The following is a 27,720-nucleotide window of genomic DNA, read 5'->3' as shown; positions in this document are numbered from 1 at the left end:
AAACGAATGGATTCATAAAATTCATAAAAGAAACAATAATTACAGGAATAGCCTACTGGACTCTAAACCTCAAAGAAATGCCACAATCAAGACCTCGGAGCTGAAATGAGGGAGAACTCCGTGTCTTTCCCTGCTATTAATTAATGCCATTAATGCGTCTCCTTCCATTAATAATAATAATGTCTAGTGCGGTGGCTACCAACGTCCGTTGCCATGATTTTTGGAATGATTATGGAAAAAAAGACGTTTAGTTGCATAACATCGGTCATTTGGCAATAGTTTTTTTATCGACATTTAGAAAAAAAGGCAAAAGTTTTGCGCAAATCTGTAATGGAAACGCGCGTAATGGCGAGCGAAAGAGAGAGAATGTTGTTGCAGCTGGAACTAATCGACGTTGAACAACAAATTATTTTATTGCAAATGTTTAATCGCAGAAGTGATTTAATCGTTCCTCAACGTGATACATCGTTGAAACAAACTGCGCACTTTAAAAATGGCGGAAAACCGGAAAACCGGAAAAGCTACACTCCCGAAATGATGTATAATCTGACCAATCACAGCCCTTGCGGTCTGCGTCGCCTCGACGCGTAGTTACAATTTTTTGGAGGTGCACGTCGAGCTACGGCGGAGGGGTCGGAGAGGGGTTCGCGGCGACGCAGAGGGCTCTGCGGGGGTACGCCGTCGATTCGACGCAGAAGCATAAAACAGGCTTCAGGCTGAACAGATGTGATGTGCTTGGGTTTCCCTTCCAGCTGTTTGAGGTGTAACCTCACGGCCATTAGAGGGCGCTATGGTACACACACACACACACACACACACACACACACACACACACACACACACACACACACACACACACGCCATTTCCATTATTTAGACACTATCACACACACACACACACACACACACACACACACACACACACACACACACACACACACACACGCCATTTCCATTATTTAGACACTATGACAGAAATATTTGCACACTTACATCCATACTATTTTCAGTTTATTATTGTGCATATAATACTACCTTAAATCCAATAGTCTTCACATGTATTCACAATGTTTGCATGCTAAATTCAAGCAACTTTTGGGAGCTTGATGTATGATGCTCAACTTGCGGGGTTTAAAAGACGATTAAAATTCAGAAACACTATCGGATGAGAACAAAACTTTGAACTGTATTAAGCTGGATGATGACACTAACTTTGTAACATCTACACTGTTATTGAACTGAACTGAATCAACAATGAACTAAATTGAGTAGAATAATAACACCTTTCTTCTGCCGAGCTGCTTTACAGCTGAAATCATAAATTATGAATTTTGCTAAATGAACACTGTTGTTTATTATTGTGAAGCTGATTTGAAACAATGCATTATTAATATTTGACATACATTCTTAATGTTGTTGAGCAAATGTTCTCAAAAGTCAGAACGTCCTTAGATTTAATAAATATTTGCTTCATGTTTTTGTAATGTTAGCAGAAACATTATGACAATGTTCATGGAATATATTATGTTATGTGGTGTTAAATGTTCTTATCTCTTGGGATATCACATAACCTTTTGGGAGAAAACATTTTTGACCATTATTCTCAGAAAGTCCTTTAATCATTGGAAGGATCAGCGAACAGGGAACGTTCTTCTGAACTATAATGTTCTTAATGAATAACAATAGAACGTTCTCACAATGTTTTCAATATTATAGAATGGGAATGTTCCTCTAATGTTCAGATCACCAAGAAAAAACTTTCTTAATACATTAAAAAACTGGACATTAAAGGCTTAAAAATATCCAGAAATAACCTTTTTCATAACTTAATGGGGATGTTATCAAAACGTTTTTAGAACATTTTTCGGATTGATAAGAGTATGTGAACCGGGACACAACAATACTGTGCATACTGCATACTAGCAGCATTCCAGACATGCTCTGTTGTTCTTTAAGATGATGGCGCCCTCTAGTGGAGATGATGGCGCCCTCTAGTATTAAGATGAAACATGAATCAAAGACAGAAAGAAAGAGAGACAGAGAAAAACAACCAAGATACCGAGCTGTATGTTCTGACAAGGTTCTCTCAAAGTTACGAACAAATATTATTCCAGTAACGTTAATAGAACGTTTGATTAACCTTACCTGGTCTTTAATGTTCTCAAAACGTCAGCACAAAAACATTACTTATACATCGTTCATTTTATATGTAACTACTTGTTTCGGAATGTTCGGAGAACATTTAAAAGACCTTATGTAGCCCCGCCCCTTTTCCGCGCTGAGCTCATTGTCTCTTGACTTCCGGTCTGTATTTTCACAGCGATCTTGCGTAGTTATGAATGAACGGCTCATTTAAAAAAAATCCCAAGGTCCATTTGTTAAGAAGACATAAGCTTTACAATGCTTATCATAAACATTACAATGCTCATGATAACTTTCGTTAACTCTACAATAAGTAAATCAACTTCACCAGCTAATTACTCCTGGACAGCGATGCCATAGAAATATACAGAGCGACCGCAAAAACGGAAGTTCAAAGACAATATTCTAAAGATGGCGGCGCCCTCGTTTCTCTGGTGCATAAGGTCTATTATGTTTGCAAAATGGAATGTTCGCTAAAAGGAAGCGAACATTCTTTTTTTTTTGTTATGCTGGTTGAAAGTCTCTTCACATCCTGATAGCAATCACTAAGTTGAGTGTTTGAAATGTAATTATATGTATATATTTCATCTGTGGAAGGCATAGGACCATAACATGTGTGTCCATTCATTGAATTCGGTCCGAGGGCAACGATAGGATGTCCTTCCTGCCTGTCAGCGTATGTATTTCCATACCTCCACGCACCTGCTCGCGCAGACATCACACGTCATCTGCGCGTTTCATGCTATGAGTTACACAGACGTCAGTCACCGAGCAACGCAAACGACACAGCAGCCGCCTTTCACAGCTCCTCCTGAACCAAAACAACAAGCTTATGCTGCGTTCACGCCATTTGGAAACCCATGACGTTATACTCGGAGCGGTTCATGACTCAAATTTATGCCTTTCAATGAAATCTGCAGCAGTCAGGTGATACAGGTCAGTACTCTTTAAGTAATGTTCATTATTATTGTAATGTTATGTGCTTTAAGACATGAAGTAGTTTAACGCCGTCTCTCGTGATGATTTTGTTTGCTCCCTGCTGTGTGTGTTCATGTGTTTTGGAAGAGTGGCGGCTTTGGAGACGTTCGGAAGGGAGGGTGGGATTTTATACTCTCAAAGCTAGCTCGCTATTGCTAGCCTGTTCAGTTTTCATAACTTAATGGAAATGTTAAAAACATTCTTAGAACATATTTTTGTTAGCAGGGTATACAGTTACCTAGCCTGGGTTTCCCCATACTGCCTTTGCGCAGCGCGATTTTATTCACGCTGCTAGGCAGTCTGGATACCATGGACCAAATTTTAGCCTCAGCGAGGGGACCAATCACAGAACGGGGAGGGAGCAGCAAGACGATGACGACGCCTATGCGACACACCGAAGCAGTTTGTTTATACCAAGGGGGTAATCCATCGACCGGAAGTTGAAGCCGGCCGGGTGCCGCCATGTTGTAGCAGAACTTCACTTGCGTTAGCATTTCCATTGACTCCCATTCATTTTGGCGTCACTTTGACAGCGAATAACTTTACATCTGAGGCGTTTAAAGACTCCATTTGTCCATTATTTATTTCTAAAGAAACACGACAATGTATAAAGACCTCCATTACCTTCTGTGTTACATTATGGCCCCGTAGAAACAGATTTAGTAAAATAGGCTAACGATTGCGTCATAACCACTCGACTCTCTGTCGCGCTGTACAGAAATTACCGTACAGACAGGAGGAGAAGCTCGCAGGCAGTCGGGGGGACGTCCCGTCAAGGGAGAAGCCCATAGATAATGAGTCCATAAAAGCAACGGAATACTTACTCCTGCTCACTCACGCCAAAGAACTCTTTGCTCAAGTTCCCCGTCTCTGCCAGATTAACGTTGGCAGTTTTCACGCACAGCTACTAGAAGAGTAACGTCTGTCAGACAGGTTGCTCACGTCATCAAGCTTAGTTTGAGTCGGTTTGAGTCTGCGCGTCAGGAACGGAAGTGCTCAAAAATCGCTAAAAATGGGCTTCAACTGAGTTCCAATGAGATGGCTCTGTCCACTTCTTATACTGTCTATGGTTTATACCTATGGATCAAACATGGCAGCAGACGCGAAGTTACCTTTCCATGCAGCCTTAGATATTGTTCTAAGTAGTTTAGAACGCAAATAAATCTCTGACCCATCGTCTTCTTCCTCGTCTAATTTCTGTCGCTCTACATACGTCATCTGGTATAATTGAAACGAATGGCTATGAGCTATGTACAGGCGCATTTGATAGACATTCGTAGCACCCAATAAACGGCTCTGGGCATTCGTAAACAACGCCTCAAATATGAAATGAACATGTGGTTCCCAGACCACGTCTCAATGTCAATGAGACGTGGTCTGACGTTAGCCAGGCTAACAGTTACCTGTATTTTTTTAAAGTTATTATTACTTATTTAAAACAACCCAGCTGCAGTGTGATTGATATTACTTGGAATGCACAATAATAATAAAAAAACATGATTTATAAAAATTAACTAGAACAGAGTTATCTGTTTTTGTAAATGGACTCTTCTGTGTAAAAATGTCCTAATTGGGAGAGGGTGTGCAATAATAAAAAGTTCATGTTATATATTTTGGTTGCATTTGTGAGTTGATAAAAATGTAACTGGTTGTGTAAACTTGGCACATAATATCTAAATATTGCTAAATCAATCGATATAGCCCTGAATCGAATCGGATAATCGCAGAATTTCTTTGAGGTATCGGCAAATATCGTATCGCTGACTGAGAGAATCGATATCACATCGTATTGTGATGAACTGTCCGATTTACACCCCTAGCACTTCCAGACATACTCTAGGTCTTTATGCTGATGGCACCCTCTGGTGGAACTCTGAGCGTTAAACAAACACTGATGAAACATACAAGAGCTGGTTTGACAAAGAGAGAGAGAGAGAGAGAGAGAGAGAGAGAGAGAGAGAGAGAGAGAGAGAGAGAGAGAGAGAGAGAGAGAGAGAGAGAGAGAGAGAGAGAGAGAGAGAGAGAGAGAGAGAGAGAGAGAGAGAGAGAGAGAGAGAGAGAGAGAGAGAGAGAGAGAGAGAGAGAGAGAGAGAGAGAGAGAGAGAGAGAGAGAGAGAGAGAGAATCAAGGTAAGCATTTCCCCCTCACCGTCTCCAGGCCTGTCACAGAATAGGCATGTCTGAACAAAATCCCAAACCCATTGCTCTTCTCAAGGGGACCCTGCACAAAGACAAAGAGACATGACAATAGATTACCTTCACAAAACAACAGCTGTCAGAGAAAATCACTTTCCTGGAACTCAAGAAAGATCCTTTTACCCAGAACACAACAAAGAAAGAAGACGCACACTGGTGGTTAAAAATCTGGGCTGCTGTTTGAAAGGTTGCAGGTTCGAACATGCAAGTTTTGATTAGTGAGCTGTAAATAATAAGCCCTTAAAGGGATAGTTCACTTTGAAATAAATTTTTGATATGTTTTAGATTACCTTAAGGGCATCCAAGATGTAGGTGTCTTTGTTTCCGCAGTAGTTTCAATTTTGATATTTTTAGGTCAAACCGTTCTTGTCTGTCAGTCATATAATGCAGGTCTATGGTCACCACCTCAAAGAGCATACACAGAGAAGTCCAAATTAAACATGATTTAATGACTCGTAAATGTAAGTACGCATTGATGGCCTAAGACACGAAACGAGCGGTTTGTGTGAGAAAACGAACAGTGTTTATATCGTTTTTATTTATATTTATAATATATTATAGTATTTATAACGCACAGACCGAAGCGCCGGCGCCCTCAGATCACTTGGACGTGACTGTGATTACAAGAGGTAAAAACGATATAAATACTGTTCGTTTTCTCACACAAACCGCTCGTTTCGTGTCTTAGGCCATCAATGTGTACTTACATTTACGAGTCATTAAATCATGTTTAATTTGGACTTCTCTGTGCATGCTCTTTGAGGTGGTGACCATAGACCTGCATTATAAGACTGACAGACAAGAACGGTTTGACCTAAACATTTCAAAATTGAAACTACTGCGGAAACAAAGACACCTACATCTTGGATGCCCTTGAGGTAAGCTAAAACATATCAAAAATGTATTTCAAAGTGAACTATCCCTTTAAGCAGGAAACCCGAGGTTACTTCTGGTGTGTGAAACTAATTAAGAAAAACTAATTTAATATGGCGAAGTCGCCTACATAAATTCCAGCAAAGATGATAAATAAAGGATCTGTTCTGTTCTTTTATTATTTAAAAAAATGTTTTGTACATAACCATTCAAAAGATTATTTTTTTAAAGAAATTTGTACTTTTTAGCAAGGATGCATTAAATGAATCAAAAGTGACTTTAAAGACATTTATACTGTTAGAGAAGATTTCTATTCCAAATAAATGCGGTTCTTATGAAATGTCTCTTTAAATAAGACATGTGAAGAGTGTAAACCTGTGAGTTAGCACAGTTGATCAGAGCTCCTTTCTGCAGCAGGGAACGCAGGAACGAGCCCAGCGCCCGAGGGAGAGACGCACACATGAAGACCTCCGTGATCCCACCTGTCATGTCCACCATCGCCTCGTGAGGGAAACCCATGTTCAGAGCGTTATAGCCACCCTTCATCCTCACAAACAGGTGAAAAGACGTTGTGAGCAACAGACAAAAGCAGTTTATGTACATGCAGAATGTGCAAAGTACTTGGACACCAAAAATACTGTTCAAAAGTTTGGATATTTATAATGTTACAAATAAATGCTGTTCTATTCATCAAAGAATCCTGAAAATGTATCATGGTTTCTACAAAAATATAACTGTTTTAAACATTGATAATTATAAGAAATGTTTCTTGAGCAGCAAATCAGCATATTCAAATGATTTCTGAAGGATCATGTGACACTGAAGACTGGAGTAATAGATCTTAGTCAGAGTAGTGCCATATTTAATTTTTGACAAATGAAAACTAGGCTGTGAGGGATAGATACAGTTAGGTAAGTTGTACTGTATCTTTCAACACAGCGTCTGATGTTCATTTATGTTTATTTGGTGCTATAACTAGTAGTAAAGAAGAAGAGATGAGCGGTTTACATGCCGCTGGAACTGAAGCGGCTACAGCGATCTGTCACGACACCTTAAAGAGAGTCAAAACTGTATTTATTGTTTGATTTCTGAGGCAAAATTGACAATTAGAAAGCTGAGTATTTGTTTCATATGAAAAGTAACAAAGCAGAAAGCTTATTGTGATGATTAGATGGGAGGCAAAAAAAAAAAGAAACAAGGTGCGCTAACAAAAAAAGTTTCAACTGAAAACAGCATCGACTAAAAGATTTATCTTGGGATTTAAGAATCAACCATTTCAGCCGAAATAATTATTTTATTTTATCTATTTATTTTCCTGTTTCTGCCGAATATTTCAGGATGCTGAAATTTTATTTACATTTACAATTAACTCTTTCCCCGCCATTGATGGACATTTCCACCATTTATGAGACTATTAACTCTTTCTCTGCCATTGATGGAAATTTAAGACATTTATGAGAGGATTAACTCTTTTCCCGCCATTGATGGAAATTCCCGCCATTTATGAGACTATTAACTCTTTCCCTGCCATTGATGGAAATTTAAGACATTTATGAGACTATTAACTCTTTTCCCGCCATTGATGGAAATTCCCGCCATTTATGAGACTATTAACTCTTTTCCCGACATTTATGGAAATATCCGCTATTTATGAGACTATTAACTTTTTCGCCGCCATTGATGGAAATTCCCGCCATTTATGAGACGATTAACTCTTTCCCTGCCATTGATGGAAATTTAAGACATTTATGAGACTATTAACTCTTTCCCGCCATTGATGGAAATTCCCGCCATTTATGAGACTATTAACTCTTTCCCTGCCATTTATGAGACTATTAACTCTTTCCCTGCCATTGATGGAAATTTAAGACAATTATGAGACTATTAACTCCTTTCCCGCCATTGATGGAAATTTAAGACATTTATGAGACGATTAACTCTTTTCCCGCCATTGATGGAAATTTAAGACATTTATGAGACGATTAACTCTTTCTCCGCCATTGATGGAAATTTAAGACATTTATGAGACTATTAACTCTTTTCCCGCCATTGATGGAAATTTAAGACATTTATGAGACGATTAACTCTTTTCCCGCCATTGATGGAAATTTAAGACATTTATGAGACGGTTAACTCTTTTCCCGCCATTGATGGAAATTTAAGACATTTATGAGACGATTAACTCTTTTCCCGCCATTGATGGAAATTTAAGACATTTATGAGACTATTAACTCTTTCCCCGCCATTGATGGAAATTTCCGCCATTTATGAGACTATTAACTCTTTCCCTGCCATTGATGGAAATTCCCGCCATTTATGAGACTATTAACTCTTTCCCCTTCATTGATGGAAATTTAAGACATTTATGAGACTATTAACTCTTTCCCCGCCATTGATGGAAATTCCCGCCATTTATGAGACTATTAACTCTTTCCCCGCCATTGATGGAAATTCCCGCCATTTATGAGACTATTAACTCTTTTCCCGCCATTGAAGGAAATTCCCGACATTTATGAGACTATTAACTCTTTTCCCGCCATTGAAGGAAATTCCCGACATTTATGAGACTATTAACTCTTTCCCTGCCATTGATGGAAATTCCCGCCATTTATGAGACTATTAACTCTTTTCCCGCCATTGAAGGAAATTCCCGCCATTTATGAGACTATTAACTCTTTTCCCGCCATTGATGGAAATTTAAGACATTTATGAGACTATTAACTCTTTCCCGCCATTGATGGAAATTCCCGCCATTAATGAGACTATTAACTCTTTCCCTGCCATTTATGAGACTATTAACTCTTTCCCTGCCATTGATGGAAATTTAAGACAATTATGAGACTATTAACTCCTTTCCCGCCATTGATGGAAATTTAAGACATTTATGAGACGATTAACTCTTTTCCCGCCATTGATGGAAATTTAAGACATTTATGAGACGATTAACTCTTTCCCCGCCATTGATGGAAATTTAAGACATTTATGAGACTATTAACTCTTTTCCCGCCATTGATGGAAATTTAAGACATTTATGAGACGATTAACTCTTTTCCCGCCATTGATGGAAATTTAAGACATTTATGAGACGGTTAACTCTTTTCCCGCCATTGATGGAAATTTAAGACATTTATGAGACGATTAACTCTTTTCCCGCCATTGATGGAAATTTAAGACATTTATGAGACTATAAACTCTTTCCCCGCCATTGATGGAAATTTCCGCCATTTATGAGACTATTAACTCTTTCCCTGCCATTGATGGAAATTCCCGCCATTTATGAGACTATTAACTCTTTCCCCTTCATTGATGGAAATTTAAGACATTTATGAGACTATTAACTCTTTCCCCGCCATTGATGGAAATTCCCGCCATTTATGAGACTATTAACTCTTTCCCCGCCATTGATGGAAATTCCCGCCATTAATGAGACTATTAACTCTTTTCCCGCCATTGAAGGAAATTCCCGACATTTATGAGACTATTAACTCTTTTCCCGCCATTGAAGGAAATTCCCGACATTTATGAGACTATTAACTCTTTCCCTGCCATTGATGGAAATTCCCGCCATTTATGAGACTATTAACTCTTTTCCCGCCATTGAAGGAAATTCCCGCCATTTATGAGACTATTAACTCTTTTCCCGCCATTGATGGAAATTCCCGCCATTTATGAGACTATTAACTCTTTCCCTGCCATTGATGGAAATTCCCGCCATTTATGAGACTATTAACTCTTTTCCCGCCATTGAAGGAAATTCCCGACATTTATGAGACTATTAACTCTTTTCCCGCCATTGATGGAAATTTAAGACATTTATGAGACGATTAACTATTTCCCCACCATTGATGGAAATGTAAGACATTTATGAGACTATTAACTCTTTCCCTGCCATTGATGGAAATTTAAGACATTTATGAGACTATTAACTCTTTTCCCGCCATTGATGGAAATTTAAGACATTTATGAGACTATTAACTCTTTTCCCGCCATTGATGGAAATTTAAGACATTTATGAGACTATTAACTCTTTCCCTGCCATTGATGGAAATTTAAGACATTTATGAGACTATTAACTTTTCCCGCCATTGATGGAAATTTCCGCCATTTATGAGACTATTAACTTTTCCCGCCATAGATGGAAATTTCCGCTATTTATGAAACTATTAACTCTTTTCCCGCCATTGATGGTATTTTCAGGCTTTCTGTGTTTTCACTGTAATACAGTAGGGGGCGCTATGACACATCTTCTGAAAGAGTGCTGAATCTCCTGATCAAAACACAGGTGAAGAAGATGCAGAAATGAGCGATATCATATGTAATCATATCCATATGTAAAATAACGCAATCATCAACATTAAACAGCATTTAAATCACATCTGCCTAATGTGAATGAAATGTCGACCCAGAACTGGACTGTGAAGCTTTAGGGGTGTTGATGGACTCGATCTACTCCATCTGTGTTTTGACCATCGTTCTAAATCTGATCTGAATGTAGTCTTTGACAAAAACTTGATTTTCTCAGCTTTTTGTTACCTTTTTTATGAAACTTATCCACATTCAAGTGTTAATAAAAAAAGAATGCATAAAGCTAGAATAAATGTTGTTGTTGGTTTTTTTTTTAAAGTAGAGGGTCTGTTCTCTCCTTTGATAAATTGCATGTTCAGATATTCATACAACTAAATATCCAGGGGCCATGAAACTTTTGTGAAAATGATCAAAAATGCTGGCGGTGGCTGGCAAGGTTTTACGGCGTAACAAAGCCTCGTTTACAAAAATCACATGACTTTGGCATTTTGATACACGCTCCGAATCACTGGTTCACGAAGCAGTGTTTCGAAAGTGCCCACTGTATTTTGATCAAATAAATGCAGCCTTAATGATCATTAAAAAATAATATTTCAAAAACATTTAAAAAAATCTCACCGCCCCAAACTTTTGAGCAGTAGTTGCCTATAATAACAATCAGTGGCATCATTTGTTTGCAGACATCGCTTTAATATTCTCTAATGCAATTATATTAAAGTCCCCCTGTGGTGAAAATCCAACTTTTAATGTTGTTTATATATATCTATGTGATGTTTTTAATATGCTTTAAGACAAACCATGTGTAAATTCATAAGTTTTCCATAAAAAAGAGTCTCAAAAACACGTTTTGAAATCGCTGGTGTTTCTGACGTCACAAACTACCTTGTAACCAATCAGATCAACGTGTGATTGTCAACGAGTGGATCTCTGAGCTGGAGTGAGTGAGTGGAGGCGGGGCTCATTTGCATATTCATAGAGCCGCGTATAATAAACAAAGCAAGGGTGTACTGTAGAGTTACATTCAAGCTATTTTAAGGCATGAAGAAATTATTTTTTTAAGGGAAAAAAAGTTTAAATATGTCATTTTGGTGATCAAAAATTAGTTAAGGGTTAAAATTATTGACTACAGAGGGACTTTAAGGCACTTTTATGTGTTACTCACGGCCGCATTAACAATAGGGCTAGGCGGGGCTAAAGCCCCGGGGCCCGAGCAAGGAGGGGGCCCGTGATTGGCTGTGGTGCAGATTGACTACTACTAGCAATCTGATTTCCAAAGCCTTACCACGCCCCCCACAAATTGGTCCTGTTATTTAGTGGGGCTTTGCCGTATATTCCATGCATTATCATGGAATCATTATCATTAATATTATAGTGACCGTTCGCAAAGACCCGCCTTTTTTAGTTACTGTGTGACAAGCCAGGCGGCTCTCAAGAGTCAAGCACATCATGTTCTCACGCAGTGAAAAATACATCGCGGGGCAAAGACTAACTTTACACTGAGTGACTACATACAAGAGAGGGCTCAGACTGTTGATATGAAACAAAGTCTCAACTTTCAAATATTGTCATTTAAGTAATTTAAACAATACCGTTTTTCACGTTCAAGTCCACCGACGTTAATCCACTGACAGCTTTGTTGTCGGACAAAATTGCGTATTCGGCGTTATGATTGGCCAGTTCGCCTGTCAATCAAACCCCCGTGGGCAGCAGGGCATGGTAAATTGAAACGTCACGTTTTAATTTGATCTACCAATCAAATATATTTATTCTATATTTAACGCGTGAACAATCGACCTGCTGCTGTACGTAGGCCTATCAGATGATGGCTGCCTGAGCCTGATTAAAATATAGCCTACGCATCAACCTATCAATCGCCTCCACTCTTCACTTCATTCTAGAATCTAGACTATTCTTAAGACATCATCGACCCCACCAATTTTCGGTAAGTTTGATTATTAACTTGATGGATATTGCTTTTTGTGTTTGATCAAACTCTATATTCGGCTAAAGGGCTGGCGTGGCGATAATATATCCGGTAGAAATATGTTAATTTTGCTGCGCCATCATGATGTAAGTTAATAATTTAAACGCGTTTTTAATTGTGGTTTAGATACAAACTATTTTAAACTGATCAGGCACAGTAAGCAGCGGGAGAGAATTCATTTAGTAAATGCTCGTTTTGAGACCATGGTGAACTTGAGACGGTTTTGCACAGCCGCAGCGCACTTGAGTTCCGACCCTGAGGTCTTAAAGTGACAGTAGCTGCTAATAAAGCTGCTGTCGCCATTTGTGTCAATAATGTTAATCAAACATAAGAAAGAAAGTAATTTACTGCTCTTGACTGAATCACTTTTGTAAAATAAATAAAAATGAGTGTTGAATTTATAGTGAAAACTATGTATTGTATATTTGATTACTTTTTACAATATAATATTCAGTGCTTTAAGTTTTTCAAGTAGGTCGATTTCTTATGTGCCTTTGTTCTATTGTTATCTGGGACTCTTGTCATCAGTAAGCTTGAGATTCTTTTCTTAAACTACTATTATTTATTGTGATATTGAAATTGGTCTCAAGAATTATGAAATTTTAGTGGCATTAAATTTTAAATAATAAAAATCATATTAAAATTAATATAACTTGACTGTGAAGTAGGCTATATCATAGATAGATAAAATGACTCGTATAATGATATAACATTTAGCTCATGTAGTTGGTGACCTAAAGTGGTGGTGGGGGGGCCCTGCAGTAACTCATAGCCCCGGGGCCCAGTGAGCTCTTAACGCGGCCCTGCTGTTACTGACTTGGCATAAGCCTTCTCCAGCAGAGCGCTCCAGAATTCCTCTCTGCTTGATGAATGTAGATAGATCAGCTGACCGTCACGTGTGGGCAAGCGGTCATCGACTCGCACCCGATTCCACTCACCATACTGCCAAAACTAGACAAACAGAGAGACGCCATTAGAGCCATCATAACCGCTTCATTCAGCGCAGTAGCACACGCCACTCACCTGAAAATAGAAGCAGCCGTTGTAGCCCTTCTGAAAACCCTGGCCTGAGGGAACGACACGATCCAGAAGGGAAGGGTAGAGAGAGAGAGACGCCACGGCAGACAAGAACCAACAATCACCTGAGAGAGAGAGTTAAAGCATATTAAACCACGTTAAAACAAGTTTTACCTCTAATTTGCTTATAAATGATTATTTGAATAGTAGCTATGTGGTAAAAAAAAAAGAAAAAAAGTACACTTTACTACACTAGTTCCCAACTGTTTTAGCTTTAGGACATGTGGACGTGCCGTGACAGCACCGAAATTGTTAATCATGCTAAAGTGAACAGAAATAATCATAAAAATCAAACATTTAAATTGATTATTAACAAAAATAACAACCATAATACAATAACACTATCAGCAGCCAATAAATCCCACTTTTTTTTCTTCTTTAGATTTTAACCATATCAAACTGATCAAAACTTTGTACACAATGTGATTTTTAGAAGTAAAAGCCCTTTGAGTATAATTGTAAAAATGTCCACCTTCAGCTTATGATGGTGGTTCAGGTTGTTTTTGCTGTGAAATCTTCACTGATTTTTATTTTTATTTAGTAAACGTATGACCTTTTATATTGTTAGTAATATTTCAAGATGGACACTAACTGGACTGAAGCAACTTTTGAAAACTATAAGCTTTTAAATATATTCTTACTAAGACATATTGTAGGCAGATATAGAGTGACGACTGAAATATATGTATTTTATGTCAGTAGTAGTTATACTGTTATGAAGATCTGATTGATTTACATTACAAACATCAGAATTTCATCTTACTTTCTGTCCATATAAATATCAGGATCTGCACCAAACTGCATATTTTGCTCAGTTTGGGCCTCTGATTCCAAGAACACAGGATGAGATTTTACTATCCTTTGTGCAAGCACTTCCAAGAGTTCATGAACAGTGAGCCTGATAAAATTTGGGGAGCGCATCGTGAAATTTGGGGAGCGCATCGTCAGTAGTGTACCTTTGGTTCCTAGGGTGTTTCGGCCTTTCACACTATACACCCTCCCCACAGGCGGCCAGCGACAGGGTGATCAATCCTACGCTTGCGTCCCATTCCCAATTAGTCATAGGAGTTGCCTTGTTGTTGATAGCCAACATCCCGTGGGACTATGCATAGCAGGGGCGTCCTCCTCCCTGAGTCAAGCATTGTTGACCGCATACCTCCTGGCCCTCTCACTTCGGGGCCCAGCTGGGGTCTTTCCTCTACATCCAGAGCCACTGACTGCTACCTTCTGCCGCCTCCGATACAGCTCTGATTGCAGAACGCTGGCTCTCCCAGGTCTTTAAGCAGTCTGGTCGTAGATGTTGCCACAAAACCTCTGCAGCCCACCTCCACTGGTCGGACTTCTGTGTTCCAACCATGATGCCGTGCTTCGGTAGCTAGATCGCCATAGCGCAGATGTTTTCGCTCATAAGCCTCACCTACTGAGTCCTCCCAGGGTACTGTGAGCTTAATAATGAAGACCTTCTTGAGTGAACTGGACCAGAGGACCATGTCAGGTCTTAGGGTGGTGGTTACGATCTCGGGAGGAAACACAAGTTGCCGACCAATGTCAGCTAGCATTTTCCAGTCGCGGGCCAAGCGCAGCTGGTCTCGCTCTGATGGTGTAGAGCTGCTCTTCGGTGGTTTTGCCCCTTCACGGACAAAAGTCGTCCGTAAGGGGTGTGATGCTGTTGGGGGTGGTAGGGAGTTGGTGGCAGCTCGCTTGTCCTCCAGGGCGGACGCAAGGTTTTTTAGGACTTGGTTGTGACGCCAAGTATAGCGTCCTTGGGTGAGGCTTGTTTTACACCCTGTGAGAATATGCCTGAGGTTGGCTGGCATGGAACAGAGGGCACAGTCCGGATCTTCACCATACCATTGGTGAAGATTAACTGGTGTTGGAAGGACGTCATACGTTGCTCTGATGGAAAAGCTCAACCGCCTCGCTTCCATGGCCCACAGATCCTTCCAGCTAATCTTCCTCTTCTCCACACTGTCCCATCTAGTCCACTGTCCCTGTTTGGCAAGAGAGACTGCCTTGGCCCACCTTGCAGCCTCCTCCTGATGGCGTACCTCCTGCACTACCATCTGCCGCCGCTCTGTTGCAGTAGCCTTACTCCAAACAGCATGGCTAGTTAACCCAAGGCCTCCTCTCCCTTGCTGAACATGACCCACAATATCAGCATGTCTGAGGGCTGCAGTTGCCTTCTGGACTGCTTTTCCTGGCCTCCATTTACGCCCGGTTGCCAAGGTCGGTGCGTTGTTACTCACCACTGGGTCTCGAGATTCATTCAGTGTCATCTGGAGCCTGGTTTTTGCACACTTGAATTCCTCTGTTAGACTGGTGAGGGGCAGCTTGAGGACACCATCTCCATAGAGGCCTATGGAGGTAAGGCATCGTGGAACTCCGAGCCACTTTTTTAAGTAGCCTGTGACTCCTCTTTCCATCTTCTCAACTATTGTGATTGGGACCTCATACACTACTAGGGGCCACAACACCCGGGGTAGGAGACCAAACTGCAGACACCAGGCCTTTAACCTTCCAGGTAGCTGGGTGTTGTCGATGGACTGTAGGCTACTACTGATGTCTTTGCACAGCTGTTGCACCTGGTCTTTGTCCTTCAGGTTTGCATCATACCACCTTCCAAGGCTTTTTACTGGCTGCTCAGACACTGTTGGGATTTGGTCATCTCCGATGAAGAATTTCAGGTCAGACAGTACTCCCTTCACAATCGAGATGCTGCGTGATTTAGATGGTTTAATCTTCATACAGGCCCAGCTGATGTTCTCCTCGAGTTTTCTGAGCAGTCTCCTGGTGCATGGAACAGTGGTGGTCAATGTTGTAATGTCATCCATGTAGGCTCTAAGTGGAGGGAGACGGAAGCCAGAGTCGACACGCTGTCCACCAGCAACCCATTTTGAGGATCTGATGATAACCTCCATTGCTATTATAAATGCTAACGGAGAAATTGTACATCCCGCCATTATACCTACATTCAGGCATTGCCATGAGGTGGTGAACCCTGAGGTGGTGAAACAGAACTGCAGATCCTGGAAGTACGCCTTCACTAGGGTTGTGATTGTGACCGGTATGTGGAAAAATCTGAAGGCAGACCACAGGAGTTCATGGGGCACAGAACCAAATGCATTGGCGAGGTCGAGGAAAACTACATGGAGGTCCCTTTTCTCCACTTTGGCCATTTGGATCTGGTGCCAGATCATGCTGGAATGTTCCAAGCAGCCAGAGAACCCTGATATTCCTGCCTTCTGTACAGATGTATCGACGTACGCATTCCTTTGCAGGAACACGGCCATCCTCTGGGCAATGACCCTAAAGAAGATTTTACCCTCGGCATTCAGTAAGGAAATTGGGCGGAATTGGCTGATGTTCACTGCATTCTTCTCCTTAGGGATCAGGACCCCGCCTGCCCTACGCCACACTTTGGGTATTATCTTCTTCTGTCATGCCGTTCTCATAAGCCTCCAGAGGAACCTCAGGACATCTGGTGCGTTCTTATACACTTTGTACGGGACTCCATTTGGCCCCGGGGCTGATGCTGATCTTGCCCGTCGAACTATGTTTTCCACCTCTTTCCATGTCGGAGGGCTGGTCTCAATATGATGTTCCGGGGGTTCAATGGGTGGGATATCTGATGGGATAGCCAGATGTTCATGTCGCTTTGAGTCAAAGTTTGTTATTCTCAGGTGCTCCTCTAGGTCTTTCTTTGTTGTTTTTAGAGCTCCACTTTTTTTCCTTCGTGAAGAGACTTTTAAGGAACTTGAAGGGATCTTTATAGAATCGAGTTCTAGTTTGCTCTTTCTTCCTTCTGCGTTTCCGTAGGTTCTCTGCTCTACGGAGGGATGCCAACCGGGTTTTAATGTCAGCCTGAAGTGCCTCTATGCCCGCCTTTTCCACCTCCGAGCCCTTCTTCCACTGTTTCTTAAGCTGTCTCCTTTCTTGAACGAGGCGCTTAAGTTCTTGTTGCCTCCTGGGAACTGGTGGGGTTGGAACCTTTCTCCCGCCTTTTGCCTCTTGCACTCCAAAACGTTCTACCCCGTACTCATAAATGATGTCCCCCATCCCTTCCAACTTCTTCTCCACTGTGCCTCGAAGTTTTCCGAGGATCAAGGTAAGGTCAGTATTCACTGTATCCCACAACTTCTTGTCACTGGCGCCAGGCCACTTCACATACGATCTGTGCCCTGGCAGTCTCCTCTCGACTGCAGGTCTGGGAGGCTGGGTGAGATCCACACCTGTTGTTGGTTCCACCTCAGTTGTTACTTCGGTGCTTGAGTTTACATCCTCCATGACAGTGGTACTGATGCACTGCAAGCTATGGTTTGCGTCCAGTTGCTGTGCTTCATTCGACTGATTTGATCGCTTTTGCAGAAAGTGATCAATGCGAGGCCTCTGTCTCTCTATACCCAAACACCCCTTCTTCCCCTGGTGGATCCTCAACCCATGATGTGATGTAACTTTCCTCCAACCACAGACACATACCTGCATCTGTTTGTGGCCCGCCGTTACAGCGGAACTTGTGACAGTTGCTGTGGTGTTCTCTTGTGCTGTGCTCTTATTACTCGTAGTCGTTTCCAGTCCTGTCGTTATCATGTTGTCAGTCAATGAGTCATCTTCCGCCCCCGCTCTCGCAGACTCTAGGGGTATTCTCGTATTTTGCCTTTCTGTAGCTAAAGCGGGTGTTTCCAACATACTGCGAAGCATGGGAAACTACAGAAATGGGAAGCTAACCCGTGACTGTCCCAGTGGGGTCTATTCCCTCCTGTCAGCCGTCTCTCCGTGCTGCCACAAGGACTTTCCCCTGTTGTCAGCTGATCTTTCTCAGTAGTCACTGGACAAGTCCAGATATTCAGATTCCAAGAACACAGGATGAGATTTTACTATCCTTTGTGCAAGCACTTCCAAGAGTTCATGAACAGTGAGCCTGATAAAATTTGGGGAGCGCATCGTGAAATTTGGGGAGCGCATCGTCAGTAGTGTACCTTTTATAAATAAAATAAAATTGGTTTTGAATAAAAAAATTTTTTTCCTCCCTCAGTTTGATCTCCATATTCTCACTATATCATATGTGCCATAAAAGCCTGATGGATCAAATATGAGACACTCACCAAAAACACACGCATTTTTTAAATATATTTTATTTTATCAAAAGTTTCAATAAACTGTTTCATTTCAAACTTTTTCTTTTTTTACGATTATTTCATATGTCCGACTTTAGAGTGGTATTTTCTTTTATCCTCTGTAATTTTATTCATGTTTTTGAGGATGAGGGTGTCATGCAACATGCCCATGTTGGCATTTGTCTAATTTGACGAGCTTCTACCAAGTCACCGAACGATTCGCACCAACTGAAGAGTTTGATTGGATGCATGACTTTTGACCTTAAAGGGATATTTCACCCAAAAAGGAAATTTTGTCAATCATTTACTCACTTCTTGTTCCAAACCTGTGCAAATTTCTTTGTTCTGTTGAGCACAAAAGATGATATTTTAAAGAATGTTGTTAACCAGACAGTTGAGTTGATGGACTCCATTGACTTCCATAGTATGAATTCCGTCAACCGTGTTACCAACATTCTCTAAAATATCTTATTTTTTGTTCAACAGAACAAAGAAACGACAAGTCTCAAAAACACGGTTTGAAATCGCTGGTGTTTCTGGCGTCCCAAACTACCTTGTAACCAATCAGATCAACGTGTGATCGTCAGCGAGTGGAACTCTGAGCTGGAGTGAGTGAGTGGAGGCGGGGCTCATTTGCATATTCATAGAACCGCGTATACTAAATGAGGCAAGGGTGTAGAGTTACATTCAAGCTATTTTAAGGCATAAAGTAATTTTTTCCCAAGGAAAAAACATTTAAATATGTCATTTTGGTGATCAAAGGTGAGTTTTTAGGGATAAAATGATTGACTACAGGGGGACTTTAGCAACAAAAGATTTGGAAGTGTTGCACTGTATTATTTAGCTTTCTGTGATCCTCAGAAAAGACCTGCGACCCACCAGGTGATAAGATCACAGCTATTTGCTAAACACTAAAGCTTTTTGGTGCCACAACATGTTGCTTACACGAGAGCCTGCAAAAACCTGCAGCACATGTGTTATTCTCAATGCAAATTCTTATCGTTTAAATGGTTGAGGATTAAGATCTCACTCAGAACTCCCTGGCAGACGTCCATGCGTGTGGCTCCATCCACTATAAACTGGGGAAACGGACACATCTCCTGGAAAAGAGAGGAGAAAACACAAAGGATCATTTTAGGATCAAAGGATATTTAGGAAAAAGAATGACTGCACAGAGTTTATAAATATATTTTGGAATGACATGAGTTAATCAATCAACAAACGCCAGGTGATAGGTGCGTAGAAAAAGAAGACCAAATAGGTAGGTCGACAAATCTGCAATTAAGGAACTCCCGCACACTATCAGTACTTGCAAGTAATATAAAAATGTTTTATTAGCAACGTTTCGGTCTCACGACCTTAATCATGCCTGACAGAATTATGTAATTTTAAAACAATATATAAACTGTGCAGCTGTGAACAATTACAAAACATGAGAACCAATGAGCACTAAAGTTAAAATCAACTTAAATATGAGTTTGTTCCTCACATAAAGCTATGTATCATATGACTTCAGAACACTTCGAATATAATGCATGAGTCAAACTGATTACTTTTATGATATTTTATGGTGCGGTGGGGTGTGTGTGTGTGGGGGGGGGGGGAGTACTTTCATTAATGGGTGATGTTTGGAATGACTTAAACAAAACAGTTCCAAGTTTTACAATTTATGTCATTTTTAAATATTTTTTAGAATTTATTTTCTTAACACTTACAATAAGTTTCCATCTGTTTGCATTACTGAATATGAACTGACAATGAAAATACTTCTAAATAATTTATTATTAATGTTATGTTAATTTCAACATACATATACATTATCAAAATCAAAAGTTGTATCTGTTAGTATTATTTAATGAACCTGAGCGAACATTAAAGGAGCTGTATGTAAGAAATTTATTTCAATTAATCATAAAATGGCCCTGAAATGTCACTACACATTAAAAAATCATGTACATTTCAAATACTTATATCACTGACAACAGTAGTCTGGCCAGGATATTGTCATTTAAAAAGTGAAGTTGCAGCCCTCAACTGATGTTGATGTTGTCATGTTGTGTTTTGGTCTGATGCTCCTCCCTCCATCTATCTACCAATCACGAAGTCAGTAGTGTTGCGGCATCCGGGTTGCCAGCTCTGCTCTAGTTACCACTTCTGCAGCTCGTCACGTTCCTGCTGGATCCTGCAGCCGATCTGGCAACCTCGAGTCAGGGAGGAGGGGGAGGGGATACACCACTCTACAGTAATTTGAAAGTGATTGCAGTACTAGTTTTGGCCACAATCTTACATACAGCTCCTTTAACTAACAATGAACTGTATTTTTATTAACGAACGTCAACAAATGTGTTGTATTGTAACTTAATGTTAGTATATGCATTAACTAATGGGACTTCATTGTGAAGTGTAAAGGACCCAGAAGCCACTGATCTGAAGAACCTACACAAGAGAAAGGATCTTTATGGGAAGAAAGTTATTTGCTGAACTGAAGGAAAACTGAAGAGCAGCAATAGAAATATTACAGTTGAGGAACATCATTTTTAAACATTCAATTTCTAAACTGTATCTTCCTTTGGGCAGATTGTGTGTGTGCGTGTGCGTGTGCGTGTGCGTGTGCGTGTGTGTGTGTGTGTGTGTGTGTGTGTGTGTGTGTGTGTGTGTGTGTGGCAGCTGCTCACCAGACACAAGCCTGGACAGATCTTCACTCAAACACACTCAAGTCCCTGATATTTCAATGAAACACCCCCTTACTTTCACACAACTTGCTTTTATATGCAGCAGTTTGACGTAAAAACATTAAAGATAGAATAAACCTCTTTATTTCCCCACATGGGCACAAAAAGGAATCACACAGCTTCACCACTTATTTGAGAACCACTATTTTATGTCATTTAACACACTCATACAGAAATATGGGGTTGGGAGGGAACAATTTCTTAAATATCAACAACTTAGACTCCTAATTAAAAATAAAACCACACTTACAAACAATACATTACAACCTTCTCAGCTCATAGAAGAACTTTTGAAAATTAATAACTTAAAAAAATTAACCTCCCAACTATATACAATGATTTCGAACCAAAACACAACAATAACACTCCCAACAACCAAATGGGAAACCGACCTGGCCATCTCTCCCAACCCTGAGTACTGGGAACAAATTTGTAGGAACACTTTTCTTATGACCAATAACACAAACCTGCAACTTATACAATATAAAGTCATTCACAGAACTCATATTACCCAAAGTAAAATGTTCAAAATGGGCCTACACAACACTCATATCTGTTCACAATGTACTTTAGGTAGTACAGATGACTATTTGCACGCCATGTGGCATTGCAAACCAGTCTATTCTTTTTGGATTACAGTTACTGAGACGCTCACCACCATTATGAGCCACAGAATCCCATTATCCCCAATACTTTGTCTCATAGGCGACCTTTCCGAAATCCATATCTCACAAAAATATAGGAATCCGTTGCTCATCTCTTTAGCTGTCGCCAAGAAAGTAGTTCTCCAAAACTGGAAATCAAAGAAATCCTGCCCAGAGGCGGACAGAGTACACAGCTTTGTTACTTGAGTAAAAGTACAGATACCCCTTGCTAAATTTTACTCAAGTACAAGTAAAAGTACTACATTCAGATGTCTACTTAAGTAAAAGTACTAAAGTACTTGTTTTTAAAAGTACTTGAGTATCAAGAGTACAAGAGTAGATTTTCTAAATATTGCATTACTAATCTACTGCCACAGTGCTTACATTTATGCACAGAAACGTCCTACATGGAGTTATGAAAAATGTTAATGTTAATACCTTGGAGAATGTAAAAGGAATTGAAAGTAAAATCAAGTCATTTTCATCTTTTTACCATGTTGCTTTATTTAATTAAATTAAATTTTTGGGGGGTCCCATCTTTAAATGCGGGGACAACACACACACACACACACACACCACATGTAAGGGTGGCGCTGCCAATAAAGCACCTAAAAGCTGTCACAAAGAACCGGCAAAAGGAATGATTATGAATATGTAAAATATAGCAAGGAGATATTTTAATTGTTTATTAATAAACACTTGTTAATAAACAAGTGTTTTCTTTGTCAGTGTCGGCTAGATAAAGTTGACGATGCTGACTCGCGATCTTCAGTAGTGAACGCGCCAGAGAGAAATGCACATTTCATACGGATTACATAAGCAGAGAGCAGTCTGTAGTCTGTTTTCTTTCGTTTTGAATTTTTCTGTTTAAAAGTAGACATGTCTGTGAGAGGCAAGTAGGCTACCTTATACACTGTGTTTCGGTTCATTTATGAGACGAGATCCAGTTCACGTGCCGGCGCCTCCGTTTCTTATCTATCGTCTGCTATTTACTTCTTATTTATTAAACCCAGGCAATTGGTTGATGAAACATTGATTCAAATTAAGATACAATTAATGCAAAACGAAGTTCAGGTTAAAGAAAGGTTTTGTGTTTTCTGTTTGATGTCTCTGTGAAAGTTTTAAAGCATTTTTTATGCCGCTTTCAGAGCGCTCACGTCCGTAACGGAGAACACGTCCATAACATTGTTTTTTCCTCATAAATGCAAACCCGAAAAATAAAATAAAACAAAATGAATATTTTATGTACTGTGGAGACTGAGTGCCAACCCTTCTTCATTCGCTGGGTATTAGCCTACTTTGGTTTGCGCAGTGTAATTCACATAATCAGTAAAAATATATTTTGCCTCCTAAAGTTTTTTTTTAAAGAAATCCGAAATCCCTCGTGGCTACTAGGGCTGCAACGATTAGTCGACGTTGTCGACAACGTCGACAATAAAAATTTGTCGACAAATATCTTTGTTGTCGAGTAGTCGTTTGATCTCACGTGACCTAATGTAAGGGCCTGCAATCCCGCGATTTGACCGCTACGGCGCTGTAGCGCTAGAGTGTAGTGCAGCCCTTACAAATGCTATTGCGGTAGAAGAAAATACAGCGCGAATTATGACAGTGCAAACGAATCCGAACTAGCAAGGTTTAGGTTTGGGAAAGTTTCACAAAACTTCAAATCAAGAATGCTGTCGTGTGCAATTTTCATGGGAGCACAACATGCATGTTGGAGTGCAAGAGGAAACATCCCGGCAAAAGAGGAGCCGGTGAGAAGTGAGTGTTCTCCGGCTGGAGCTTAACGTTACTAACCAGCGGTAAATCTCTCTTTATTAGAGAATGCAATACTACTAATAATAGTAATAATATTATCAATAGTAATATAATTACAGTAATGTGATGACTTATTTTGTATAGAATAAAGCTTGATCCAGCTTAGGAGTCAGGGCTGTTTTTATTATTGTAACACTATTAGTATATTAGGTATTATTATAGTCTTATCACTTGCCTGTATTTTGTTCAATAATCATGAAGACTTACAAAACGAGATGTTATAGGCCTATCCTTCCTATGATATAGGAAGAATATCATGGCAGTTACTTTTTCATACTATAAATTAAAAGGTGAATGAGAACGTCTCTGTCAGCTCAATTGTCATGTAAAAAAAGATTGTAATTTTATAATTATAATAATTGTTTGCAGATTAATATTTTACCATTCTTTGTGTCCTGAAGTAAATGTCCCTTTTTCTGTTTCAGTTCTAAGAAAAGCAGTGGGCCTATTAAACAATGCTTAGAGAGCATTTGTGTGTGATTTGAGTTGGACCGAAATCTGAAAACTTAAAGAGAATGACCTGTTTAGTTGGCTCAAAGTTCATTAAAACAACTATTTCAAAAGCTGAAGTGATTTTCTTTTTTTATATTATAGTTAGAATATGTATAACTCAATGTTTTAAATAATTGGAAAAGCTGAATAATCGTTCCAAACTTACTGATTAGTCTGCGAAAATAATCGATGATTAGTCGATTAATCGTTCCAATAATCGTTAGATTAATCGATTATCAAAATAATCGTTTGTTGCAGCCCTAGTGGCTACGCCACTGCCACATTTGGACCTGACTGTGTTAAACACACCACATACTCAAGAACATCAAACCAAATGCTTGGCTTACATTAATGTGTAATATAAAATCTGACCATAGAGTTGACTTTGGCGGAAAGCTGAAAGTGATTGCTGATAGGCTGTCCCAATCAGTGGCGCCTGCACAATCCAATCACGTTTGAGAGGGAAACAACAAATTGAGGGTGTCCGAGATTTTTCTTGTTCTTTTTTTTTTTTACTCGGGTACTCACGGTTATGGATAGAAATGTATTGGAGTAAAGAGTACAATATTTGCCTCTCAAATGTACTTGAGTAAAGTCATGAGTACTCCCCAAAAATGATACTCGAGTAAAGTACAGATCCCTCAAAATTGTACTCAAGTACTGTACTCAAGTAAATGTACTCCGTTACTGTCCGGCTCTGATCCTGCCACATCAATCACTGGATAAATTTAATATCAGAATATATTTCAATTGAGAAATACAATGCGTACAGAATAAAGCAAATATCAGCCTATGAAGATATATGGTCCCCTTTTCTTACATTTTTGACATCTTGACATCTCTCAATATCGCACAAACATAACTATAAGCCGTGTATATAACCAGACACATACCTCACCCCTTCTGTTACTGCAGCTATCACTTCATACATACATATATGCATCTACACTCATGCATAACATGTTTTCAAACCCCCTTTCCCTCAAACACCTTAACCATGATCAACTAATATAGCCTACATTTCAGATCAACAGAAAGGGGGGGAGGCGGAGAGGGGAGGGAGAGGAGAGGAGAAGGGGAGGGAGGGGAGGGAGAGGAGGAAGAGGGAGGGAGGGAGGGGAGAAGGGGAAGGAAGAGGGGGAAGAAAAGAGGAGAGAAAAGGGAAGGAATAATAAGAATAAGAATAAGAATAATTTGCATCAAGATGTGTTCTCTGTTGTTGTTTGTCTGTCACTTGTCCTATGTTACGTGTTACACCTTGAACATGGTGCTATAACCCCCCCTTCACTTATGTACCCAGGCTCACACTGAACGGGGTGAATAGTTATGCTATTCACAGTTACTGTGATAGTAATAGCAATAGTAATAGTTACTTGAATAGTTACTGTATACACATTTATTGTCTGTATTGTAATATATTGTGTATATATGCTCTTTTTCTGTTTTATTAAAAATAAAGTTGTCCTCCAAAGAGGGGGGGTGGTGGCGGGCGAAAAAAAAAAAAAAAAAAAAACATTAAAGATTTTAAATCCTTCTAAAAACTATTAGTATCTCTCCTTTGATTAGGAGACTTGGCTCCAGAGGGACTGATTGTAAAGTGTCTGCTAAATGACTACTTTACTTTGCTTCCCCAAATCCAAATGTGCCCTTTAGCTCAAACCCTGATCAAACTCACATGTAATTGTCATGTTACTTGAGGCCTTCCAGCATCTATACATCCTACAAACCTTACAAGAGACCCAACAATACAAATGCCAAATGCCATTAGATGTTTCTGCATCAGAATAATGTTGCATAAAGTTATGCACGGTCTGAGAAATAAATAATAGACACAGATGTCACATAATGTCTGAATGTCTGCTATCTTTAAAATAATGGCACTTGCTTAGTTTGTTTTTAATGCAATGCAATCCCATTCAGACATAGTGTGACTTAAGTAACCAAATACTTTTTTTATTTCTTAGTGCACACTGAAAAAGTTTCAATGGGGTTCTATAGATCCCAAGGGTTCAATTTAAAAGAACCCTTTATGCCAAAAAGGTTCTTTATAAGGAGAAATGTCTTAAATTATTGAACCATGTTTAAAAGGTTATTTCAATCTTTTCTTGTGGTACACTCAGAAAGAAAGGTACAAAAGCTGTCACGGTGGCGGAACCTTTTCAAAAGGTACACTTTTTTGCCTAAAGGGTATTGGTAGCCTAGGAACAAAAGTGTACCTTTTAAAAAATGTACTGCCCCAGTGACAGCTTTTGTACCTTTTTTTTCTGAGAGTGTAAAGTATATGTTTATACTTATACTTTGAGCTGCTTAATTAAAAACGTTTAAAAAAATAAGTTCATTTAAAGTAAATCCATAAAATAATGTCATGACAGGAATCCCTAAAAGGTTATATATATTATTATATATTTTCTGCTGAGAGTGATAACTTTACAACAAAGCAGTGCGTCCAAATACTAGCCTACGTATGTATAGCCTATAACATTGCTTACACCAGCAGACAGCAGATATCAGAGAAGAGTTCAGGATGCTTGTAAGCATGTTTGGCCTATATGTAGATTATATGTCAACACTCATCTTTACAGTGGCTCTCAGGAGGAGGTGTGTGCTGGAACTTCGCCTCACCTTTGGTCGTTTCCAAACCACATCGGTCTGAATCGGCATGTTCTGCACCGGGAACCGCGCGTCCATGTACAGGCCGTCCTGCAGAGGAATCCCGGAGCTGGGAGACCACAGAAGAGTCGGGCTGCCCAAACTATCCCAGGCGTTCGAGTCGGACGAGTCCGTGCTCGACTGTTTCTTTGTTATGGACATACTGGACTGCGTCAAAAACTCTTGCCTCGGGGATCCGCTCATGATCGCGCGCGACTTTTAAACCTCCTCGATCTAATGCTAATGTGTTAGGAAGCGAGTGTGTGCCTGAATGCAGAAATACGCAATTCGAGTTATCCCTAATGTCAACAATGTCAGCGAGTCGTCGGTGTGTGGTAAAGTGCGTTTATAAAGCAGGTCTTCCTCACTTCACCTTTAACCAGCTCCTCCCTCACCTGAAGAGCTGCTCGCGCGCACCCATAACAAATACACACGAACTGTCACGAGAGAAAACATCTGTCATGATCAATGACAAGTGACAACCACAGTGGAAAATGAACCATACATAGCAAAAAGCGTATAACAATTATGAGGCACAAACCACTATCTCAGAACCTTGGCTAATGTTCTAGGTTCTTTAAAAGTTATGAATAAACGTTAGTAACGTTAATAGAACGTTCGTTCGAAGTCATGGCCTTTAATAATGTTCTCAAAACTCTAAAACCAATACATTCTTTCATGGAACGTTTTTTTTTATAGATAGGTTTATAGTTGGAT

At 39.8% G+C, this 27,720-nt stretch overlaps 1 protein-coding gene across 1 annotated transcript in view; it reads right to left on the bottom strand.

Moving 5' to 3' along the window:
- zgc:85932 (uncharacterized protein LOC405875 homolog) overlaps positions 1 to 27,391 on the bottom strand; it is a 38,176-nt gene extending 10,785 nt beyond the window's left edge. Inside the window, exons 1-6 of the mRNA XM_056238623.1 lie at positions 26,977 to 27,391; positions 19,699 to 19,768; positions 13,501 to 13,619; positions 13,295 to 13,428; positions 6,564 to 6,735; positions 5,269 to 5,340 (exon numbers count right to left, since the gene is read on the bottom strand). Coding sequence (XP_056094598.1) covers positions 5,269 to 5,340; positions 6,564 to 6,735; positions 13,295 to 13,428; positions 13,501 to 13,619; positions 19,699 to 19,768; positions 26,977 to 27,207 — 798 coding nt within the window. The 5' untranslated portion in view covers positions 27,208 to 27,391. The remainder of the gene's footprint in view (positions 1 to 5,268; positions 5,341 to 6,563; positions 6,736 to 13,294; positions 13,429 to 13,500; positions 13,620 to 19,698; positions 19,769 to 26,976) is intronic.
- Between the last annotated feature and the right edge of the window lie 329 nt (positions 27,392 to 27,720).

Source organism: Rhinichthys klamathensis, unplaced genomic scaffold, assembly GCF_029890125.1.
Source record: "Rhinichthys klamathensis goyatoka isolate OS25496 unplaced genomic scaffold, OSU_Roscu_1.1 h1tg000527l_1, whole genome shotgun sequence".
Lineage (NCBI taxonomy): Eukaryota > Metazoa > Chordata > Actinopteri > Cypriniformes > Leuciscidae > Rhinichthys > Rhinichthys klamathensis.
This window is presented reverse-complemented; position numbering and strand designations above follow the sequence as displayed.